We start from the raw sequence: 18,646 nt of genomic DNA, 5'->3' as shown, positions 1-18,646 counted from the left end.
TGGGAGAGGCTGGGGGGGGGGGAGGCTGGGGGGGAAGGTGAGGAGAGCTGAGGGGGAGGGGGAGAGCTCTCCAGGCATTCAGGGCCTCGGGGCCAGGCTACTCCCCGGCAGCTCCTCGGGCTGGGCCCGAACCACCCATTTCCAATGGCCTGGCTGAGTCACTCTACCCTGGGGTCTGGGTGGGGTCTGGATAGAGGGGGTGGCAGTGGGGCCACCCAGTGCCTATGCAAAGCAGCCTGCAGCTTCCTGGAGCCTGGAGCAGATGCTGAGCTGGAGCCGGGAAACGGGGCTCCCTGAGGGGCTGGGGCCAGCCTGGCCCACGGGACACGCCAGGGCCTGTGTGGCACGTGAGGCGGAGAAAGGCCGGCGGTGAAGGCATGGGCACTGTGTGCGGGGTGCGGGGCCGAGTCCGGTGCCAGGGCAGCTCCACGGGGCAGTTCTTGGCCCACCGATGCCCCTGGGGCTAAACGGGGTCCACAAGGCCCCGAGGGGCTGCCGCTGGGCTCGCTCCAGGCCAAGGACAGGACTAGGCCCCAGGACCCAGGGACGTGCTGAGCCGAGGAGCGCCTGGCAGGCTGGGAGCTCAGGGGCACCGCGTGGCGTGGGCGACGGCGGAGGGAGAGAGGCCTGGGGGGAGGGGCTGAGCAGGCGGCGGGGGGCAGAGGGGAGGCCGGCGGCGGCGGGGCGGCCCCGAAGTGGACAGCGGTGTGCTCAGCGATCCGGACCAAGCCCGCCAAGGGAAACCACCGCGCCCGGGCGCACGTGGGAAAAGCACCCTAAGAGCAACAGAGGGGCCGGCCGGGCAGCGAGGGTGGCAGTGAGGGTGGCCGGGAGGGTGGCCGCGAGGGTGGCTGTGAGGGTGGACGGCCAAGGCGTCGGGCAGGCCCCAGAACTTCCTCCTGAGGCGCGGCCAGCAGAGCCGCTGGGCTCCAGGTTCCCAGGCCTCAGGGAGCGGGGGCAGAAGGCCGCCCCGGGACCTCACTGAAGCAGCAGCCCGGGGAGCTGCACTGGCCCTGCCTGGCCGGGGGCAGGAGCGCTGCCCGGCGCCGTGATGCTGGGGTCCCAGGGACAACAGAGCCACGTTAGCTCCCAGTCAGACCCGCACAAAATCCCTTGTCGCGGGGCTGGCGGGGGCGGGAGGGGCACCGGCGTGTGGCTGTGGGTTCAGGGCGAGGCCGGAGCGCCTTCCTTGGCCTGGCAGGCCTGATGGGGCAGAGACCCGCACTCCACAGGCAGGCAGAGAGTCCCCACCACTAACGGCTTAAAGGAAACACGCCGTTTATGATGCAATGTGAGACAGCGCCAGCAGAACCGGCAGCACGAGCTTGGCCAAAGGCCATTCATTACTGGAATTATCAGACATCTCAGACTCTGAATCCACGCCAACTACTACCTTCAAATACTACCTGGAAGTTATCGGAAGGGAAAGGGACTCTAAAAATGACCAAATAGCTTTACCGAGTATAACTTGTAAAAAAATGAAATTTTTTAACTGAACTCTTCACAAGCTGGACCCTGACGAAGACAGAGTGAACTGGAAACAGACGAGGAGCCTTTCAAGATGCAGCACGGGAAGCAAATCAAACAACTGGGCGGGAGATTGAACCGGGAGCCTGAGAAGGGTTAGCAAACATCCGGTCTGAACTCCAGCGGGAAGGAGGGAGGGAGGGGGCAGGAGGCTCCCAGAGATAATGGCTGAAATGTTCTCGTAACTGATCAATTCTTTAGCCTGCGTACAGGCTAAAGAAGCCCACAGAACCCTGGTAGAGTAAGCAGAGATAAAACCCCACACCCAGACCTGTCACGAAGTCGGTCTGAAAAGCAGGCAGGTAAGACCCACGGTTCCTTTGGCGAGAGGCCGCAGATCGCCCACGTTCCAAGAGCAGCAGAGAAAGCTGAGGCAGGGCACAGCCTCCATGAGAAAGAGATCTCTTTTCAGAAATCGCTGGAAAAAGACATTTGTAGACCAGAAACTAATCTGAGCGTGCCACCACCGGGCCCTCCCCAAGAACGTCTTCAGCAGAATACAGGACTCCACACCGAACGTCTGGGACACAGAGGGGAGGAGGCAGAGAGGGACGCGTGTGGGAACCCCCCGGATCTCTGCGGCACAGTGTCTCGTGGGGCCAAAGCCCCGCAGACGGCATGCCAGCGATGGCAGGTCAGAGTGCGCTGGGGACCTGGAGTTCTCTGAGCCTTGGGCCATCGTACTGTCTCGGTACCAGTGCGATTTTTCCCAGCGTTCGCCTTTGGTCACGTAAGCATGCCACTAGCCACTTCTAGGCAGCCACTAAAAGGCCAGAAACGGAGTGTATGACCTCGAGACTGGATGAAGGGCAAACTGCAGTGAGAAAAAAATCAACCCCAAATCAGGCAAGAACGGAGAGAAAACGGGGCGTGGGGTAAACGGAAACGAAGCGAAATCGGAGGCGGCTGCTGTGGCTGCGAGGCCCCGCGGTCCCTGATCCCGGTGGCCGAGGCCGAGGCCAGTTCCCAGCCACATCGGGACGGGTGGGTGTGACCGGCAGAGCGTGGCGGAAGCGGTGTGTGGCCACGGGCGACAGGCGATGGGCGCTCGGTCTCCGGAATCACTCGTTCTGGGGGCAGGGGCCGCCACGCTGCGGGGTCCTCGTGGCACACGGATCAGGAAGGAGCACGTACACGGACGCCATCCGAGGTGCCGCGGTCACGTGGACAGAACCGAGAACAACGTGACAGACTTCGGGGCACGGTGTCAGCGTGCGAACGCCAGCGGGACAGTCTGCACGTCAGCGCGGAAAATCGGAAAATAAAGTTTGAAATGCCATTTACGCTGCTCGCATGTGGAATCGTTAAAAAGAGTCACCCTCAGAGAAACGGGGCACAGAGCGCTGGGGACCGGGGTGTGGGGACAAGTGGAAGGAGGTCGGCAAGGGGCTCAGACACTCAGATGCGAGATGAATGTGGTCTGAGGATGGGACTTGGAACATGGGGACCGTAGCTGGTGACACTGCTTCGTGTAACCAAAACTTGCTAAGAATACGACTTAAACGTTCTCGCCAAAAAAGATAACACCATTTATAAAAGGATGAAGACTTACTTGTAAAGTACGTTTACAAATGTATCAGAAAATATACCAAATACATAGGAATAAATTTGACCCCCCAAAATCTATGCTAAATACTGCTCAGAAGAACCACAGAATACTTCATCAACGCTGACACGTCGTGTGCGTGGACCGGAGGCCTCACTGCCCCAGGATGTGGCTCCCCCTAAACGACCTCTGGGCTCGATGCGATCCCCATGGAAAGCCCGCCAGGCCTTTTCTGCAGAGATCTACAAGCCGATTCTAAAACTGGTGTGAAAACTCAAAAGACCCTGACAAGCCGAGGCGACCCTCGGCGCTTATTCCAAAACGGCAGTAATTAAGGTGGCCACGTGTGGCACAGGTGTGGACGGCAGACAGGCAGACGGGCTGCAGGGCCGAGGACCGGAATTCACCGTGGGGAGTCTGTTCTCGGCAGCGATGCCGGAGACATTCGAAGGGGAAAGTCTTCTCAGCAGCGCACACGAAAGCCAGTTCGGGACGGGTCAGAGCCTGAACCGTGCCGACCATGACGCCTCCAGCCCGGGGCCCTGACGGTGGGGCAGGTGGCGTGCGGATGGACGGGAGGCCCAGCCCTGGCCGCAGCAGGAAAACTGGCAAGTCAGACTCCGCGAAACCCTTCCGCTGCTCAAGGCCATCGCCGAGAAAGACGAAAGACAAATGACGGGCGGGGAAAGGTGCCCAACGCACACACGTGACGTGGGGGCACGGAAGGCAGGACGCCCGGCACACGCCAGTGACGGAAACGCCGCCGGAGCCAGGCGGTGGGGGCGCCCGCGGCACTCCACGTGGGGGTTTCTCATGAGGCGAGTCAAGTGCCCCGGGCCCCAGGCCCCGCCAGGCCTCACTGGGGAGGGTGACAGGCCCGTGCCCACGGGAGGACTGGCCCAGGCCACCGTCCGGAGCGTGCAGTGCCTGCCATCCACAGTAGCACGGTGATGCCCGCGGCCACACAGACCAGGGACACGGCTGGGAGAGAACGTGCCCCGGGGTCCGGACGGTGGGGCCACACCTCGGGGCGCAGGCTGCAGACGCACAAGACCCGGCCCCACGATGCCGTGCTGAGCACCGCAGCTGAGAGCGACCCACGCGGCTGACGTCAGTGGCGGTGTCCCCGCCAGAGCCCGGCGTGCGGAGGGCCTGGGGACCTTCTGCGGAGAGAACGTCCGTCGCCTGCCTCGGCCGTGCAGGGGGAGTGCACGGAGCCGTGCCCGGCGAGGGCCATGGGGCTGTGTGTGTGCAGGGGACGCTGCTTACCAGGACACTAAGACAGGCCACCCCCGAAACCCACCCAAACGCCCGAGAGGGACGCACAGGAGCCCCAACGACATGAGACGCATCATGACCACGGTTCCAGAGCCTCACGTGACAGCGTGGCAGTGCCCAGCCCCAGGCCACGCATCTGTCTTTCCCTATTTCTTTCAAAGCTGACAGGCTGGCCCACGAATGCACTTGGGGACGCAGAGGGCCGTGCGTGCCTCCTCGCAGCCCGCCTTGCCGCGTGACCTGCTGTCACCCACGGACAGCTGGCACAGGTTGCACGTACACGGGCTGGCTGGCTCTCAGGGAACACTTGCCCTGGGTGGCCGCTGGCCCAAGGACGAGGTGTCATGGGGAGCTGGCTGGGCCCGGCAGGTCCCACGAATGCCCATGGAGGCGCCACGAGCGGCTCCTCCGGGCAGCGAGTGTCGGGGCGTTGGCTGTGCATGGCCGTGTAGCGCAGACCTGACTCGCTCCCTGAGGCCCAGAGGAGCCTCGAGCAGGCGCCATGGGCCCAGAACCAGCCAGAGTCACATGCGCCCAGGGGGAGGTGCCGTCCGCAGGCCTCGAGGGGTGCCTGAGGCTGGGCTGCACCTCGGGGGACCCGGAGGCCTGGGCTGTGGAGGGACACAGCCCGGGGAGCAGAGGCGCCGAGCCCCGCGGGCCCCCTTGGACGTGAGTGGGCACTCGGGCGCCGCTGGCTCCTGGTGGCAGTGAGGGTGGCTGCGTGTGCCCCCGTGAGGACCCCCGTGTGGGAGTGTCCCATGACACAAGGCCTGTCCACGTGGTGTCCGTCCGCGTCCCGCTCAGCCAGCGGGAGTCCCAGGACTTGAGCATCGGCGGAGCCTGAGGAAGCGCCTGAGCGTGGGGGGAGGCAGAGCAGCAGAGCCGGGGTGGGGGGTGGAGACACACTGGGACAGCGCTCGCCCGCCAGCCCAGCCGGTCCAGTGACAGATGATCTGAGAGAAGCCTCCGAGGGCGGAGCCTCCCCATCAGGCCCAGGGCTGGCTGCCCGGCTGCTGCCGGCCGCTCGGGCAGGACCGCGGTGGGCTCACTGGACGAGGTGGCTGAGACGCAGGCTGAGTCTGGGCCGGAGGAGTCTGCACGCCCGCTGCACTGAGGTTGGAGTGTGCAGGGCGTGTCGGGCTGGGTGGCGGGGCACACGGGTGGTGGGAATGAAACATGTGACAAAACCTCCTTTTACAAAGTTTGAGCTGCTCAAGGACAGCCAGCCTGGACAGGGGCCAGGGCCGTGGGCGCCGTGAGGACCTGCCGGCCCCCGGCTAGCGAAGGCCGAGGGGACCGCCACCTCCCAGCACGGCAGGCTCTCGCGCCCTCCTCTGTGGAAGGCCACCAAGGACGATGGAGAAGGACCTCCCACAGGGCGGAGCCGAGACTTGATGAAAAACTGGCTCAAGGGATATAGTCGGGGCTCAGAGCTGGTCCCTGGGAGGGGCGGGTGTTTGCCCGTGGGATTCTAGAGCACCGTGGACCAGGCACCCCATCCTGTTCCACCACCGTGGCGTGCAAGCACGTGTGTGCATGTGTGCACGTGTGTGCATGTCAACATCTGCACGTGCGTGCATATATGTGCATGTTGTGCCTGCACATGTGATCGTGTGTGCATGTGTGCGTTTGTGTTGCACAGTGTTCATGTATGCGTGTGACTGTGCGTGTGCATGTTTATGAGCTTGTGTGTGCATGTGCGCACACATATATTGTGTGTGCATGTGCATGCATGTATTCGTGTGTGAGTGTGCACGTGTGTGCACACATGTGCACAGGTGCTCAGGCACACCGTGCGGGAAGGGTATGTCTGCTGAGGTCTCATGTGCTCCTACGTGTCTTCCTCAGTGCTCCCTGCAAGGCCCTGGCCACCCTGCACCTGGGCCACCGTGCAGGGGTAAGGTAATGTCTCCGTCCAGGACAAGAACAGGCCTGCCCACCGCTTGCTAAAAAAGCAGTGAATTCCCTCAGCTCTCTCTGTGTTCATGTGCGACCCGCCGGGGCCCCAGTGCGTCACACCCTCGGAGCTGACACAGACGTGCCGAAGCTCGTGCTGGCTCGTCCGTGATCCAGGCCGCTGTCCAGGCTTCGCACGTCTTCTGCTGGCGTCCACAAAACCACCACGGGCTAAGTGAACAGCTCACAAGGAAGGATCCCAGACTGGACGACATGTCTTTTTGGCTGGTGCTGACCCAGCTGGCGAGGCAGGATGTAGAGTCAGAGCTGACGCCTCGTCCCCAGGTCCCGGATGTGGGGCCCATGCCGTGGCCGGACGGACCTCCGGAGTCGGGGCAGTGACTGTGCTTCGTCTGCAGGAGGCCAGTGTGCCCTGGGGGCCAGCAGATCGGACCGCCGCATGCTCGGTTACCGTTCAGGACACACTCCCCGTCCCTGTCCCCTCCCCCAGTGGCGGTGTGGCCCTCCTCGCCACTGCCTTGAGTTTGGCTGGTGGACTGTGCAGACAAGTAGCTTAGACACATTCGGGAGACAGCTTTCAGAAGAAACTTTGAGAAGAAAAAAGAAGTGACTATTTTTATGACTTCGGGACAGGTGAAGATGTCTCAAACAGGAAACACAGCGTTAATCGTGAAAAAACTGACAGCAGAATATACTGAAATTGATAATTTACGTGCGTCCAAAGATGCTATCGAGAGAGAGAGGCAAATCAGAGCGTGAGAAGACACTTTCGAGACGTTACCCACCAAAGGACTCGCACCCGGAATGACGACAAGTCAACGAGAACAGGCCGGCAGAAAAGTCTGTCCAAGCACGAAACTGGCGCTTTGCAAGAAGAGTGTGTTCGAAGGGACCGTAAAAACAAAAAGCTGGTGACCTGCGTTACCGTCCGGGAAATGCAGATCGAAGCGGAGATGCAAACCACTCTGCTCGTCTGCCAGATGGCTGAAGTAAAACGCGGGACGCCTCTCGCCGTGGGACGCGGTCGCCGTGGGACACGCCTGGCAGCCCGTGCCGGCACGAGCGCGTGAGCCCGCAGCCCCACTGCGGGAGAGAGGTGTCCGCCGTCCGCCCGTCAGGAGTGGCCGCAGCTGCCCTGTTTGCGACTGTCCATTGTTATCAGCACTTGGACAGCACAAAGGAACAACGGGCGATGAAAAATTCTCAGGCGCAAAAGAGCTCAAGAAAATTCACTACACGTTCACAATACGTATTTTCCGTCAGGATTAAAAGAAATCCCCACGCTAGAGTGTCTACACATTTACATCCATATCTATGCAACATCTATGTCTTTATAAAGACCTAGGACAAACGTCGTTCTACATGGAGTTGCGTTGGAAAGTCCCTTTAAGAGCAGAAATTCAGCAATGGTGCCGACGTCGTATAGGAGGTTCCAGCCAGCACAAGACGAGACAAAGGCACGAGAAGCAGCGTGGTTGGAATGGAAGCCACGAAGCTATGTGCATGTGACACAATTACGTAGAAAACTCCAAAGGATGTATACACGAAATTCTAGAAGTGATGAGAGAGTTTGGGACCGTGGAGACACAGAAGGTTAGTGTGTGCGAGTCAGGTGCACTTAATACGCCAGCACAAGGGTGACACAATCGTGACAGCATGTGCTGTAGCATCGCGACATCAAGTAACTAAGACAGGTACGGTCTCTGTCGGGAAAACTAAAATTTACAGACCTAAGTCACTGGAGAAAGGAGTCATGTTCACGGTGAGAAGATATGACTTCATTAGTTAATTTCCCCAATGGGCATCCAACCAAAATCTCAGTAGGAGTTTTTCGTGGATCTGGATAAAACATTTATGACATTGGTACAGAAGGGAATGAGACCAAGAGGTCCCGGGACCCTTCTGGGATGAGCAGAGAGGGATGGCGAATGCCAAGACGCTGGCTCTGGGGCGGGAGGTGCTGGGCGTGCGCGTAACAGACCGGATGCTCCGGTAGCGGGGTGCGCACAGGCGGGAGGGAGACGGCAGGACTTTGCAACAACCGGAAGAACCGTCACCCACACGGACAGAGAGAGCATTCGACTCTCACCTCCCGCCACGCACAAAAGTCAGCTCCAGGTGCATTAGGACTCGCATGTCAAAAGCAAATTTTGAAACTCTTCGTGGTAAATGTAGGCGAATAACCTTTTCAACCTTGGGGAAGGAAAAAAATTCTGAAGACAAAAATATCACTGACTTCCAAAAAAAAAAAAGGTTGATAACGGCCACATAAAAGTGTGCAGCCTTTCTTTTTTTTCCATTAGAAGATGCTTTTTTGGAAACTGAAAACATGATGGAGGCTTTGAGATCTTGCTTCCAGGTAATCGTCGTCAATTCGGCTCAAATAAACTCATAAAAATTCAAAATAAATAAAATAAAAATAAAAACTGAAAATGTTACGCACTGGGAGAAGCTGTTCTCAGGACTCTGAGCACAAGCAGCTCCGCAGGACAACGGGCGGGAGCGGCGGAAAGAGAGGAAATGGTACAAAATGATGCAAACGATGCCACGCGGGGGGGACGATGCAAGTCAGACCGGAACGGACACCATCCACCGGCGAGGCGCGGAAGACCGCGGTGCTTTCTGAAACCGCCGAGCGGCGACAGCGAGGAAGCCTGACGACTCGGCGGCGGCGGCGGCGGCTCTGAGGCCCCGCGTGACCGCGTCGCACGCAGAGACCCTTCCCAGCACTCTGGCAGGCGAGCGGCTGCCATCTCCCCGAGCCGAGCGTTCCCGCGGCCCACGGGCGTGCGACTCCGCTCCGAGGCGCACACTCTGAACAGAGACGTGTGCGAACACCCCGCAGGCAACAGCACACGCCGGAGGCCATCCCAACGCACGACCACAGGCAAGTAGACGGATAACTGTGACGTTTTTGCAAAGACGCGGGCCTCGGCGATCGACGGCATCGGGTGCAGCTCGGCGATCTGATTTTATTTAGTGAAAACGTTTGATGGCATTCTTTTAAAAACGGATGAGATTAAAGCTCTTAAAGAATACACAGAGATGCCACGAAACTAGCTGAAGAGGAAGCAAGGGAGCACAAGGAACAGGAGACGGTTTTTCAAGAGAGCAGAAAATCGGGAAATGACCGGGACCTCCCAAGGCGAGCTGCCCAGCGGTGGGGCTGACAGGCCTCGGGGACAGAGCGGGCACGGGTGAGGAGCGCGGGCAGGACCGGCACTGTCCCCGAGGACACTGCCGGCTCTTACAGCCGGCCCCCTCGAGCCAGAGCGGGCAGCCTGAGAGGTGATCACACACGTTTGTCCCACAAACAGCCACTGAGCACCTGCCCCAGGAGCTTACAGCCGAAGGGAGACGGCTGGCCAGCAGACAGACGGACGGGCAGAGAGGCCGCTGGTGCCAGGGCCGCAGCAAGAGCAAGATCGCGGCCGGGCACTCGCGGGATGGCAGGGCAGGATCCGGGCGGGTCTGGGGGGTGAGTGCCGTGGGGCACGGCCACGTGGGGTGTGGGCCTGGCCCGTGCCTTTCGTCACACACACTCTCTAGGCTGCCACTGGGTGCTGGGCACCACTGGGCACAGTAGGGTGCAGACGCAGCCAGCCACCCTGGTGACCCTGCCCCCCACATCGACCTGCGCACCCAGCCAGGCCCTGGCCGGCCCCGGGCCACCGTGCTGGGCGCCATGGGGCATCAGGAACTGGAGCAGAGTCAGTGACGCCGGCCAGGGCTCCCCCCGCGGCGCGTGGCGCTGTTCAAACCTCCCGCTCGATGCCCCGTTCACGCTGAACCCCGCGAGACAGCCGGACACCCACCCGGTCCTGTGAGGGGGACCCCCGCTGCCCTGGCAACTGGCCTGGCCAGGGCCCGACCCCTGCCCCCTGCCCCCTGCCTGGAGCCCCGGGGACGCCCGCTCAAGCCCCTCGCGCGCTCCCCGAAGGCCGGGCCGGCCCGGGGCGCGGACAGGCACGGCGTGGGCGTGGCCTGGTTACCTGGCGGCCGGGGCGGCGGCCAGGGCGCAGCCTCCACCGTCTTCGCGCTGGGGTGCGCGGCCGCCGGCGGGGGCGCGCGCCCGCGGGGCTCGGCTCGGGCCGGGCCAGGTTCCGCCTCGCTGGCTGCGCTCGGGCAGCGGCAGGCGGGGGGCTCCGTGCTGCGCCCCCACGGCCGCGGCGCGCTCCGCTTCACGGCGTCCAGCGGCAGCCGCAGAAGGGGGTCCGGCAGGCCGCGAGGAGCCAGTACCTTTGCGTCCTTCAGTCTCGGGTCCTGCTGGGCAGCTGTCTGGGGGGGCCCCGGCGCCAGGTCCGGCAGGGCCGAGGGGCACCTGGCCTTGGACGGCTGAGAGTCCGGGAGAGCGGCCGGGAAGCTCACGCCGGGGACGGGCGCCGCGTGCTTGCGGCCCCGCCGCACGCCGACGCCCTCCACGCAGAGGTCGGGCCCATGCAAGGGCGGCGGGTCCACGGCGGGCTGCGGACCGGACCGGGAGGGCGGGGTTGGGGCGAGGGACCGGCAGTCCCCTGTCCCGCACGGCCGGCCCGGCCTGAGGCCTCAGAGAGGAGCGTCAGCCACAGCACGAGGGCTGGCTGCCTGCGGGTCCCCCACCCCCAGGGAGGCCTGGGCGCGGGGTCAGCAGCCAGGCTGCCCTTGGCCTGGGCCCCCGGCCCACACAGGCTCCCTGTGGGGTCAGGCCCTAGAAAGAGCCTGAAGCGGGGGCACAGGGCCCACCAAGGACAGGAAGACACTGCAGAGCCAGAAAGGACAGACAGCCCAGAAGGACCCAAGGCCACGGACGTCCCGCCAGCCAGGCTGGGGGTCACGGGGGTGGGTGCGGAGCAGAGGGAGCAAGGCTGGGTGGTGGGAGCCAGTGGGCTGGGTGAGGCTCCAGGCAGGGACTCCCGCGCTCGGCCTGCGCCAGGTGCTCGGTGGGGCCTGAGGTCGGGGCCACGGCCGGGCAGGGCTGGGGCTCCCTCCAGCCCCCGGGGCCCGCACCCCTCACCTGCCTCCACAGCAGCTCGAAGCTGCCGACATCGCAGCTGCGGTCGGCCCTGCGGTCCAGCACCACCTTGATGGTGTCCTCCTGCACCTGGGCGCACAGCTGGGCGGTGACGGGCGTGGACGCGTGCATGGTGGGGCTGGAGTTGATCTCGATCAGCCAGGGCCTGAAGTCGCGCCCGAGGACGAAGTCCGCGCCGTAGAGCTCGAAGCTGTTCCTGCGCGCCTCCACGTGCTCCTGGGCCACCTTCATGGTGTTGGCGATGGCCCGCTTCATGGACGGGTAGATGAGGCTGCTCCACAGGGAGCCGCGGCCCCGCTTCTCCAGGTACTCCTGGAACCGGGCGCTGGTCCACATGTTGTGGCAGGGCAGCAGCGGGCTGCGGTCCTTGGCGTTCTTCAGGTGCTTCTGGATGGAGTTGTTGCACAGGTGGATGGCGCTGCGGGGCGGGGCGGGGCGGGGTCAGGCCAGCCGCTCCCCCAGCTCCCGGGAGGCAGGCTCAGGGGGCAGGGCAGGAGCCCACCAGCCGGGGCAGCAACCCGGGGCCTCGGCTAAGTCACGGCATGCTCGCGCCTCAGTTTCCACGTTAGCACGTGGCAGGGAGATGGGCCTCAAAGAGCCGGTCTCGCGAGAAAGATTCACCAACAGTGAAAGTTTCAGCTAGTTCATTTCTACTCGGGCCTTGTTCCAAACGGGACATAAACTGAATAACACGCACTAGATTAGACCATGCTGTAGACCCTGTCATGTACACGTGGCGGGAATTTCCCGTCAGGCGCTGGGTGGCGAGCCCCACCCCCGCGGCCACGGGTAACTTCAGTCCCGTGACACACGAAAGGAAAAACAGCTGTGGACGGGGCCAGCGGCTCGGACAGGGGCCCCCAGCACCCTGAGCGGGTCGGGGAGGCGCCGGGCTGGACCTCACCCACTCAGAACCCACTTCCCGGCTCCCCATCAGCCCGGGGCGAGCGTCGTGTCCCAGAAGCAGAGCGGGGCTCGGGGAGGGTTAACGGAGGCCCTTTTGGGGTCTTCTGAAGACGCACACTTCGTGGGAGTGCAGGGCGCTGGCTGTGAGGGCCAGCGGGCCTGGGCCTGTCCCTCGGGGACGGAGCTCATCTAGCTCCATGAATATCGGGGTCCCCACGGGCGCCTCTGAGGCTCTGGCGACAGCAGAAACGGCTGGGGTGCCCTGCCTGTGCCCGCGGCAGCGGCCTGGTGCTCCAGGCGTGGCTGAGATTGCACCTCGCACCCCCTGTGCCCCGCGCCCCGCTGACCTGTCCAGATTGTCCAGGGAGAAGCGCTGTGTGGAGAAGCGCAGGTAGCTCTCCTTGTAGAACCAGATGGTCAGGGGGTTCCAGTCCGTGACCAGGAACCACTGCCTGATGTCGAACTTGGTGTCGCCGATGAGCAGCGGCGTCTCGATGTACTTCTGCACTACCCACTTGCTGTCTTTGGTAGACAGGTGGTCCGCGGCCACCAGCTCCAGGATCTCCTCCACGCGGTTCATGCACACTATGTCTGCAAGAGGCCACCGCTCAGCCCTGGGGACGGCAGGCGGGTCGGGCTCCGCCCCGACACCCGTGCGGTGACGGTCCCTCCGGGGCAGCAGGGCTGGGGGCCGGGCAGGCTCCGCCCGCAGGTCGAGGCCCAGCCAGGGCAGCCCCCAGGCTCTCCCAGCTGGGGCCAGCCCCCAGGACTCCAGCAAGAACTCGAGGGACAGGGACGGGGCAGAGGCACATTTAAAAGGCGGCCGGCGAGGGAGGGTGTGGCTGAACGGGGGAGCAGGGCGGCTCGCGGGCCCCAGAGGAACCAGCAGGCAGGCGGGGGTGGCAGGTGCTCTGTCAGCCGTGAGGGCCCGGGACACCTCCTGCCAGGAGTGGCTGGTGCGCAGGGTGAGCCAGCGGAAGGGCAGGACTGGGGCGCAGAGACGTTCACCCACATCTGCCGCTCCCCCACTTGGCAGGATGGTTTACAGTTTCTCAACGCTCAACCCCCAAAGTTAGGGTACACGACTAGCGGTGACCAGGGACATCTGAGCAGAAACGACCTGCATCTCTCTGGGCTGCAGCATTTAACGCCACCGATAGACCTCCTGGCCGTCTCTCTGACAGCCCCGAAGCCTGAAGGGAGCGGAGGGACCTCGAGGGCACCGCCCCCGCGCCGTCCTCCCACGCCCGCCCGCAGTGGACAGCAAGCGCGAGAGGGCGTGGGCCCTCTGAGAGCTGCTCGCGTCTTGCTGACCGCTGGGGTTCGGGGACTGTCTGTTACTCAGCGTGCCCTGGCCCATCCTGCCTGGCCCGAGGGCGGAGGGGGGCCGCCCTCTGCAGGGCCCCGGAAGCACAAGCAGCACAAGTATCGAGGTGAGATTTCCTCACAGAAACACAAGGCCCGTTTCTTCAGTTACGGGAAGCTGAGGTCTGTCATCCTCTAGGCCAAAGCGAAAGCCACTGAAGTTGCCCTGAGCCAAGAACAGGGTGGGGAGTGGGAGGCTCAGAGGCGGGGCCCAGCCAGGGCCCGGGGGAAGCTGCGCACTCGATGAGCACAGTGAGCTCGAGGCAGGTGGAGCACCCCTGGGGACGCAGGTGTCCGCAGCGGGAAGAAGGCTGGTGGGCAGGAAGGGGGATCCGCCAGTGGACAGGGCCGCTGTCAGGGGAGCTGGCCCGGGACAGGGCCAGGGAGCGACAGTGCCCTGGCCGGGAGGTGGCACTCAGGGGACAGCAGGCAGAAGCCCAGGGGAGAGAACGTTTCAGGAGAAGAAGTGGTTAGGGCCGCAGTAACATCGAATTAAGTGGTTAGGGCGCAGTAACATCGAATTAACAGATTTTTTAAAATCACATAAAATTTAACGATTTGTAATTTTAAAACAGTGACAGCATCAACAAAAGACTTATGAAAATTCAAGAAGCACAGAGAATGTCCAAATTAAAAGAAAAATCTAGAGTCTCGGGAAAATGAGAACATCACATGACATAAACAAGAGAATGCAGCTACGGCCACGTTCAGAGGAAAATTCACAGTCTTGCTGCACAAGAAAGAATGGAAATAAACAAACTTATCATATAAGTCAGAGCCAAGGGGGGAAAAATTCCTCAAAGGAACAATTAAAAAATGTAATCCAAAGCCGATTTTTTGGAAGCATGAATAAGATTAGAAAACCACCCTGAAATCTTGTTTGTTTGTTTGTTTTTTTAAAGCAAACACAGTATTCGCCATCAGGAATAAAGAAAAGAATCTGGTTGCGACTGATGCAGGAAGACAATGCAGTTAGACAAGACAGGAAGACGAGGCAGGAACCCTGCACACGCGGCTGCCATGACAACGCTAAACAGCCACTGAGTGCACGCGGCAGCCTGGGGCCAGCGTCTCCGTCGCCGGAGGAGCAGACGCCTCCGCTGCCACTGCCGAGACGGAAGCCCCGCCCTTGCAGCAGCTGGCGCAAGCCCAGCGTCAAGATGGATCAAAGTCCAAAGAAAACTGCAGCCCGTTTCGCTCAGGAACGTGGTGGGAAGACCCCGACCAACCAGCGGGAACGTGGTGGGAAGACCCCGACCAACCAGCGGGAACGTGGTGGGAAAGACCCCAGGCTCCAGCTCCAGCGGGGAGGGCGTGGTGGGAAGAACCCCGACCAACCAGCGAGAGGAGCGTGGTGGGAGAACAGGCTCAACCAGCGGGGAGGCGATGGTGGGGAGAACCCCGACCAGCCAGCCCGGAGGCGTGGTGGGAAGACTGACCAACCAGCGGGAACGTGGTGGGAAGACCCCGACCAACCAGCGGGAACGTGGTGGGAAGACTCTGACCAACCAGCGGGAACGTGGTGCGAAGACTCCGACCAACCAGCAGAGCCGGCCACAAGCCGGGACGCCAGCTGAGACGCCGTTCTGGGACCAGGGCCCCCTGTGCACGCTGTCACCCAGGCCACTCTGCTCCCAGCGGCCATCCCGCAGGCCATCCCACGGGCCCTGGACTAGCCCCTCGCCCGCGGGACTCACCTCGGCCCCGGGACTTGGCGGCGGGCTTGACGATCCAGATGTTCTGAAGCCCGTCGATCTCGGTCTGTGGGTTCACAGACGAGATTTTATTCAGCAGATCCTGGCACTGTGAATAGTGACTTCTTGAATTGGAAATGAAGGCGTCTCCACTACGAAGCAAAACCCAGACAGCTCGTGAGGTTCTGGGGGCGTTGCTCGGCCACCGCTGCCCGGTCCCAGCAAGCGGGCCGAGGACCTCTGCACCACGACCTGGCAAGGCTGCTCCCAGCCAGGCCGTGGGGTCTGGGGACCCGGCGTGCGGGGCCGGACCACGCACACCCCCAGGAGCGCCGTGCCTGGGCCGACTGAAGGCTGCAGGGAGACGAAGTGGAGTCCCAGCAGGGGCCCCCAGCAGTGCGGCCCTCGCGGGCCGGTACATCCGGCGGTCAGTGGTGCCTGGATGGCACCTCACCTGTGGGGAGGTCTCGACGGGGAGCCGACCTGCCCATGCTGGCCGCGCCCACGCTGCCCATACCGCAGCACACGTGGACTGGGTCCAGCTTAATGTCCTGCAGGCTAGTCTGTCCCAGGACTGGCTGGAGGCCACACAGTCACAGTGGCACCAGGGCCGGCCCAAGAAGCCACCATGACGTAAGGGGTAAAGGCAGGAAGATGGCAGAACCCCGAGGGGCTTTCTGAGCTCAGTGGTGCCTCGCTAAAGCCAGGGACAGGGAACCAGCGCCCACATGTGGAGGACGCAGCAGACGCGGCTCTGAGGGACGGCCACGCCCCATGGCGATGGCCCGGAGGTGGGAGCTGAGCTCCCTGGGACACGGCCCTCCGTGCTCAGTGTCCCAGCCGCACCTGCTGGGAACAGGGCAACACGGGAGGAGCAGTGAAGCGCGGGGCGTCCCTGCTGTGGTGCTGGACTTGCGGCCGGGACGTGAGAAAGCAGGGGCCGCCGGAGGTCAGGCCCTTGCCTGGGCGTAGGGAACGGGGAACGTGTCCTACAGGGCCACAGCCCAGCTCTGCCCGGACATGGCCAGGGGAGCCCCGGGCCCTCCCTGCAGTAGACGAGCTGCGTCTGAGCCCGGCATGACGACAGGATGTGGTGGGAGGGGGTGCAAGCCCCACGCGCCCCATAATGGCCCGCCTGGCCGTGGACTGGCCGTGGACACCATGCGGAATGAGCCAGGTTGCCGAGGGCATCACCACGCTGGGCAGGAGCAAAGCTGCCCCAGAGACCAGCACACTCACATGACGCGAGGGCCACCCTGACTTTGGCTCAGAGAGGAGACACAGGGCTGGCCTCCCCACAGGAAGGAACCCATGCTTCTCCCCAGGAGGACACCTGGTCTGGCTTGGTGGCATTTGGGCAGGAGCACGTGTCACGTGTCACGGTGATGACAAGGTCACCTTGGAGGAAGAGGATGGGAGGACTGGGGCGGGAGCCGGCCACTCTCCGGCCCTGGACACGCCCATGACCGCCAGAGAAGGGGCACACCCGCCGATGCTGAGCTCGACGCTGTGGCACTGGGCACTGTCCACAGCAGTGACGTACAGATGGCATGCGGCCCCCCCGCCAAATCCCAGTGGCGCTTTCTACAGAAACAGAAAAACCCATCCTGAAATTCACATGGGATCGCGAGGGACCCCAAATAGCCAACACGACCCTGAAAAGGGACGAGGCTGGGGGTGTCCCGCGTCTTAGTTTCAAGTCACTACCGAGTGGAGCAATCGGACAGCGAGGACATTGGACACGAGGACACTGGACGCGGGGACACTGGACCAGCGGAACGGAAGAGCGTGTCTGGACGTGAACCCTCGCGTGCACGGTGAAACGCCTCTGACGGGTGCGAGGCCGAGCCACGGGGAAAGGACAGTTCAAACCACACGGCTCCGGGGGACCGGACGTCCACGTGCGAGAGGACGAAGCCGGACCCTCCCCTCACACCGTGCACAGGAATTCACTCAAAATGCATCAAAGACCCAACGTGAAACCAAAAACAATAAAACTCTTACAAAGGTTATCAACATACGTTTCAACAACTGCTAAGTTGCAAACTTAGGAAACTCTTAGGAAAAAAACCCAGGGCATGAGCTTCAGACTTGATTTTACAGTGATTTCTGGGCTGTGGCACAAAGCACGGGCAACGAAGGGGAAAACGGGCTGGACTCCTGAGACGTCTTAGGCTTGCGTATCGGAGGACGACACCGACAGAGCGAAAAGGCGACCGGAATGGGAGACGCGTGTGCAAATCCAGCATCGGATGGGGGGTGAACATCTAGAACAGGGAGAGGGGCCCCGAAACTCAGCGACAACGGAACCCCGGTTCAGAAGCGGGCAGAGGGCTTGAACAAACATCTCTCCGGAGAAGATCACAGATGGTCAATAAGCACGTGAAGAGATGCCCAGCGTCACTGACCAACCAGATCGCAAGATGCCACCTCACCCCGCTCCCCCAGCACGACCGCCAGCAAAAAGCGGAAAATGGCCAGTGCTACTGAGGACGTGGGAAAGCTGGGCCCTCCGCGCACCAGCTGCCGGGGTGGAGTGAAATGCAATGTGGAGGCTCCCCAAAAAACGAACACCGCGTGGGACCCATCAATCCTGCTTCTGGGGGCACACCCACCGCACCGAGAGCAGGCACTCGAGGACACACGCACACACACACGCTCACGGGAGCACCATTCACCACGGCCGCAACGTGGAAGCCACCCCGTGTCCCCAGCAGGCAGGTGAAGAGACGAGCAAGGCGTGGGCCACCCACACAGTGGGACGGGAAGTGGGTGGCAGGGCAGGGGCCAGGGCCGGGGGAAGGGCGTGGAGTATTTAGTGGGGACACAGTGTCAGTTTCACAGGACGGAGAGAGCCGTGGGGATGGCTGGCCGCACACCGTAAATGTATGAGATACCGCTCAGCTGTACATTTAAAAATGGTAAATTTTATGTTGTGTATTTTACCACAGTAAAAACTTGGAAAAACACCTATATTGCGGTAAAAAATGAGGGGCGCAGTGAGCGAAGGGCGCAGTGCACGTGGGGTCGCGGGGCGCTGGCGGCGTGCGGGAGGCGCTGGACGTTCCGACTGGACATGAGTCACAGCACCGAGCACTGTGATTTTGGGGGCAAACCCTGGAAGACGAAAACAAATGTGTATCTGAAAACCAAGTACAGGAGACACAATAAAGTGGTCGGATACCTGCTCGGGGGATCCGACTCAGGCAGCACACTGCGGCCATCGTGACCGCTGTGATAAGTGGGAAAAAAACGTCGTGCTTTTTGAAGTGTCAGAGAGCTGTGGGCGCAAAGGGGACGGGGTGGCCTGCCGCTCCAGACTCGGAGGAGCTGCTCCGGGGCCAGCCGCGTGTCTCGGCCCCCTCGTTCCCGGGGAATATTTGCCAAATCTAGGTGAAGGTT

General features: G+C 62.3%; 1 protein-coding gene across 1 annotated transcript in view; it reads right to left on the bottom strand.

Annotated features, from left to right (window-relative positions):
* The window catches only part of TTLL8 (tubulin tyrosine ligase like 8), a 42,707-nt gene that overhangs the window by 2,103 nt on the left and 21,958 nt on the right, over window positions 1–18,646 (bottom strand). Inside the window, exons 9-12 of the mRNA XM_039863110.1 lie at window positions 15,248–15,396; window positions 12,533–12,776; window positions 11,262–11,697; window positions 10,508–10,732 (exon numbers count right to left, since the gene is read on the bottom strand). Coding sequence (XP_039719044.1) covers window positions 10,508–10,732; window positions 11,262–11,697; window positions 12,533–12,776; window positions 15,248–15,396 — 1,054 coding nt within the window. The remainder of the gene's footprint in view (window positions 1–10,507; window positions 10,733–11,261; window positions 11,698–12,532; window positions 12,777–15,247; window positions 15,397–18,646) is intronic.

This window comes from Pteropus medius, unplaced genomic scaffold (genome assembly GCF_902729225.1).
Source record: "Pteropus medius unplaced genomic scaffold, Ma_sr-lr_union100, whole genome shotgun sequence".
In the NCBI taxonomy this organism is placed as follows: domain Eukaryota; kingdom Metazoa; phylum Chordata; class Mammalia; order Chiroptera; family Pteropodidae; genus Pteropus; species Pteropus medius.
This window is presented reverse-complemented; position numbering and strand designations above follow the sequence as displayed.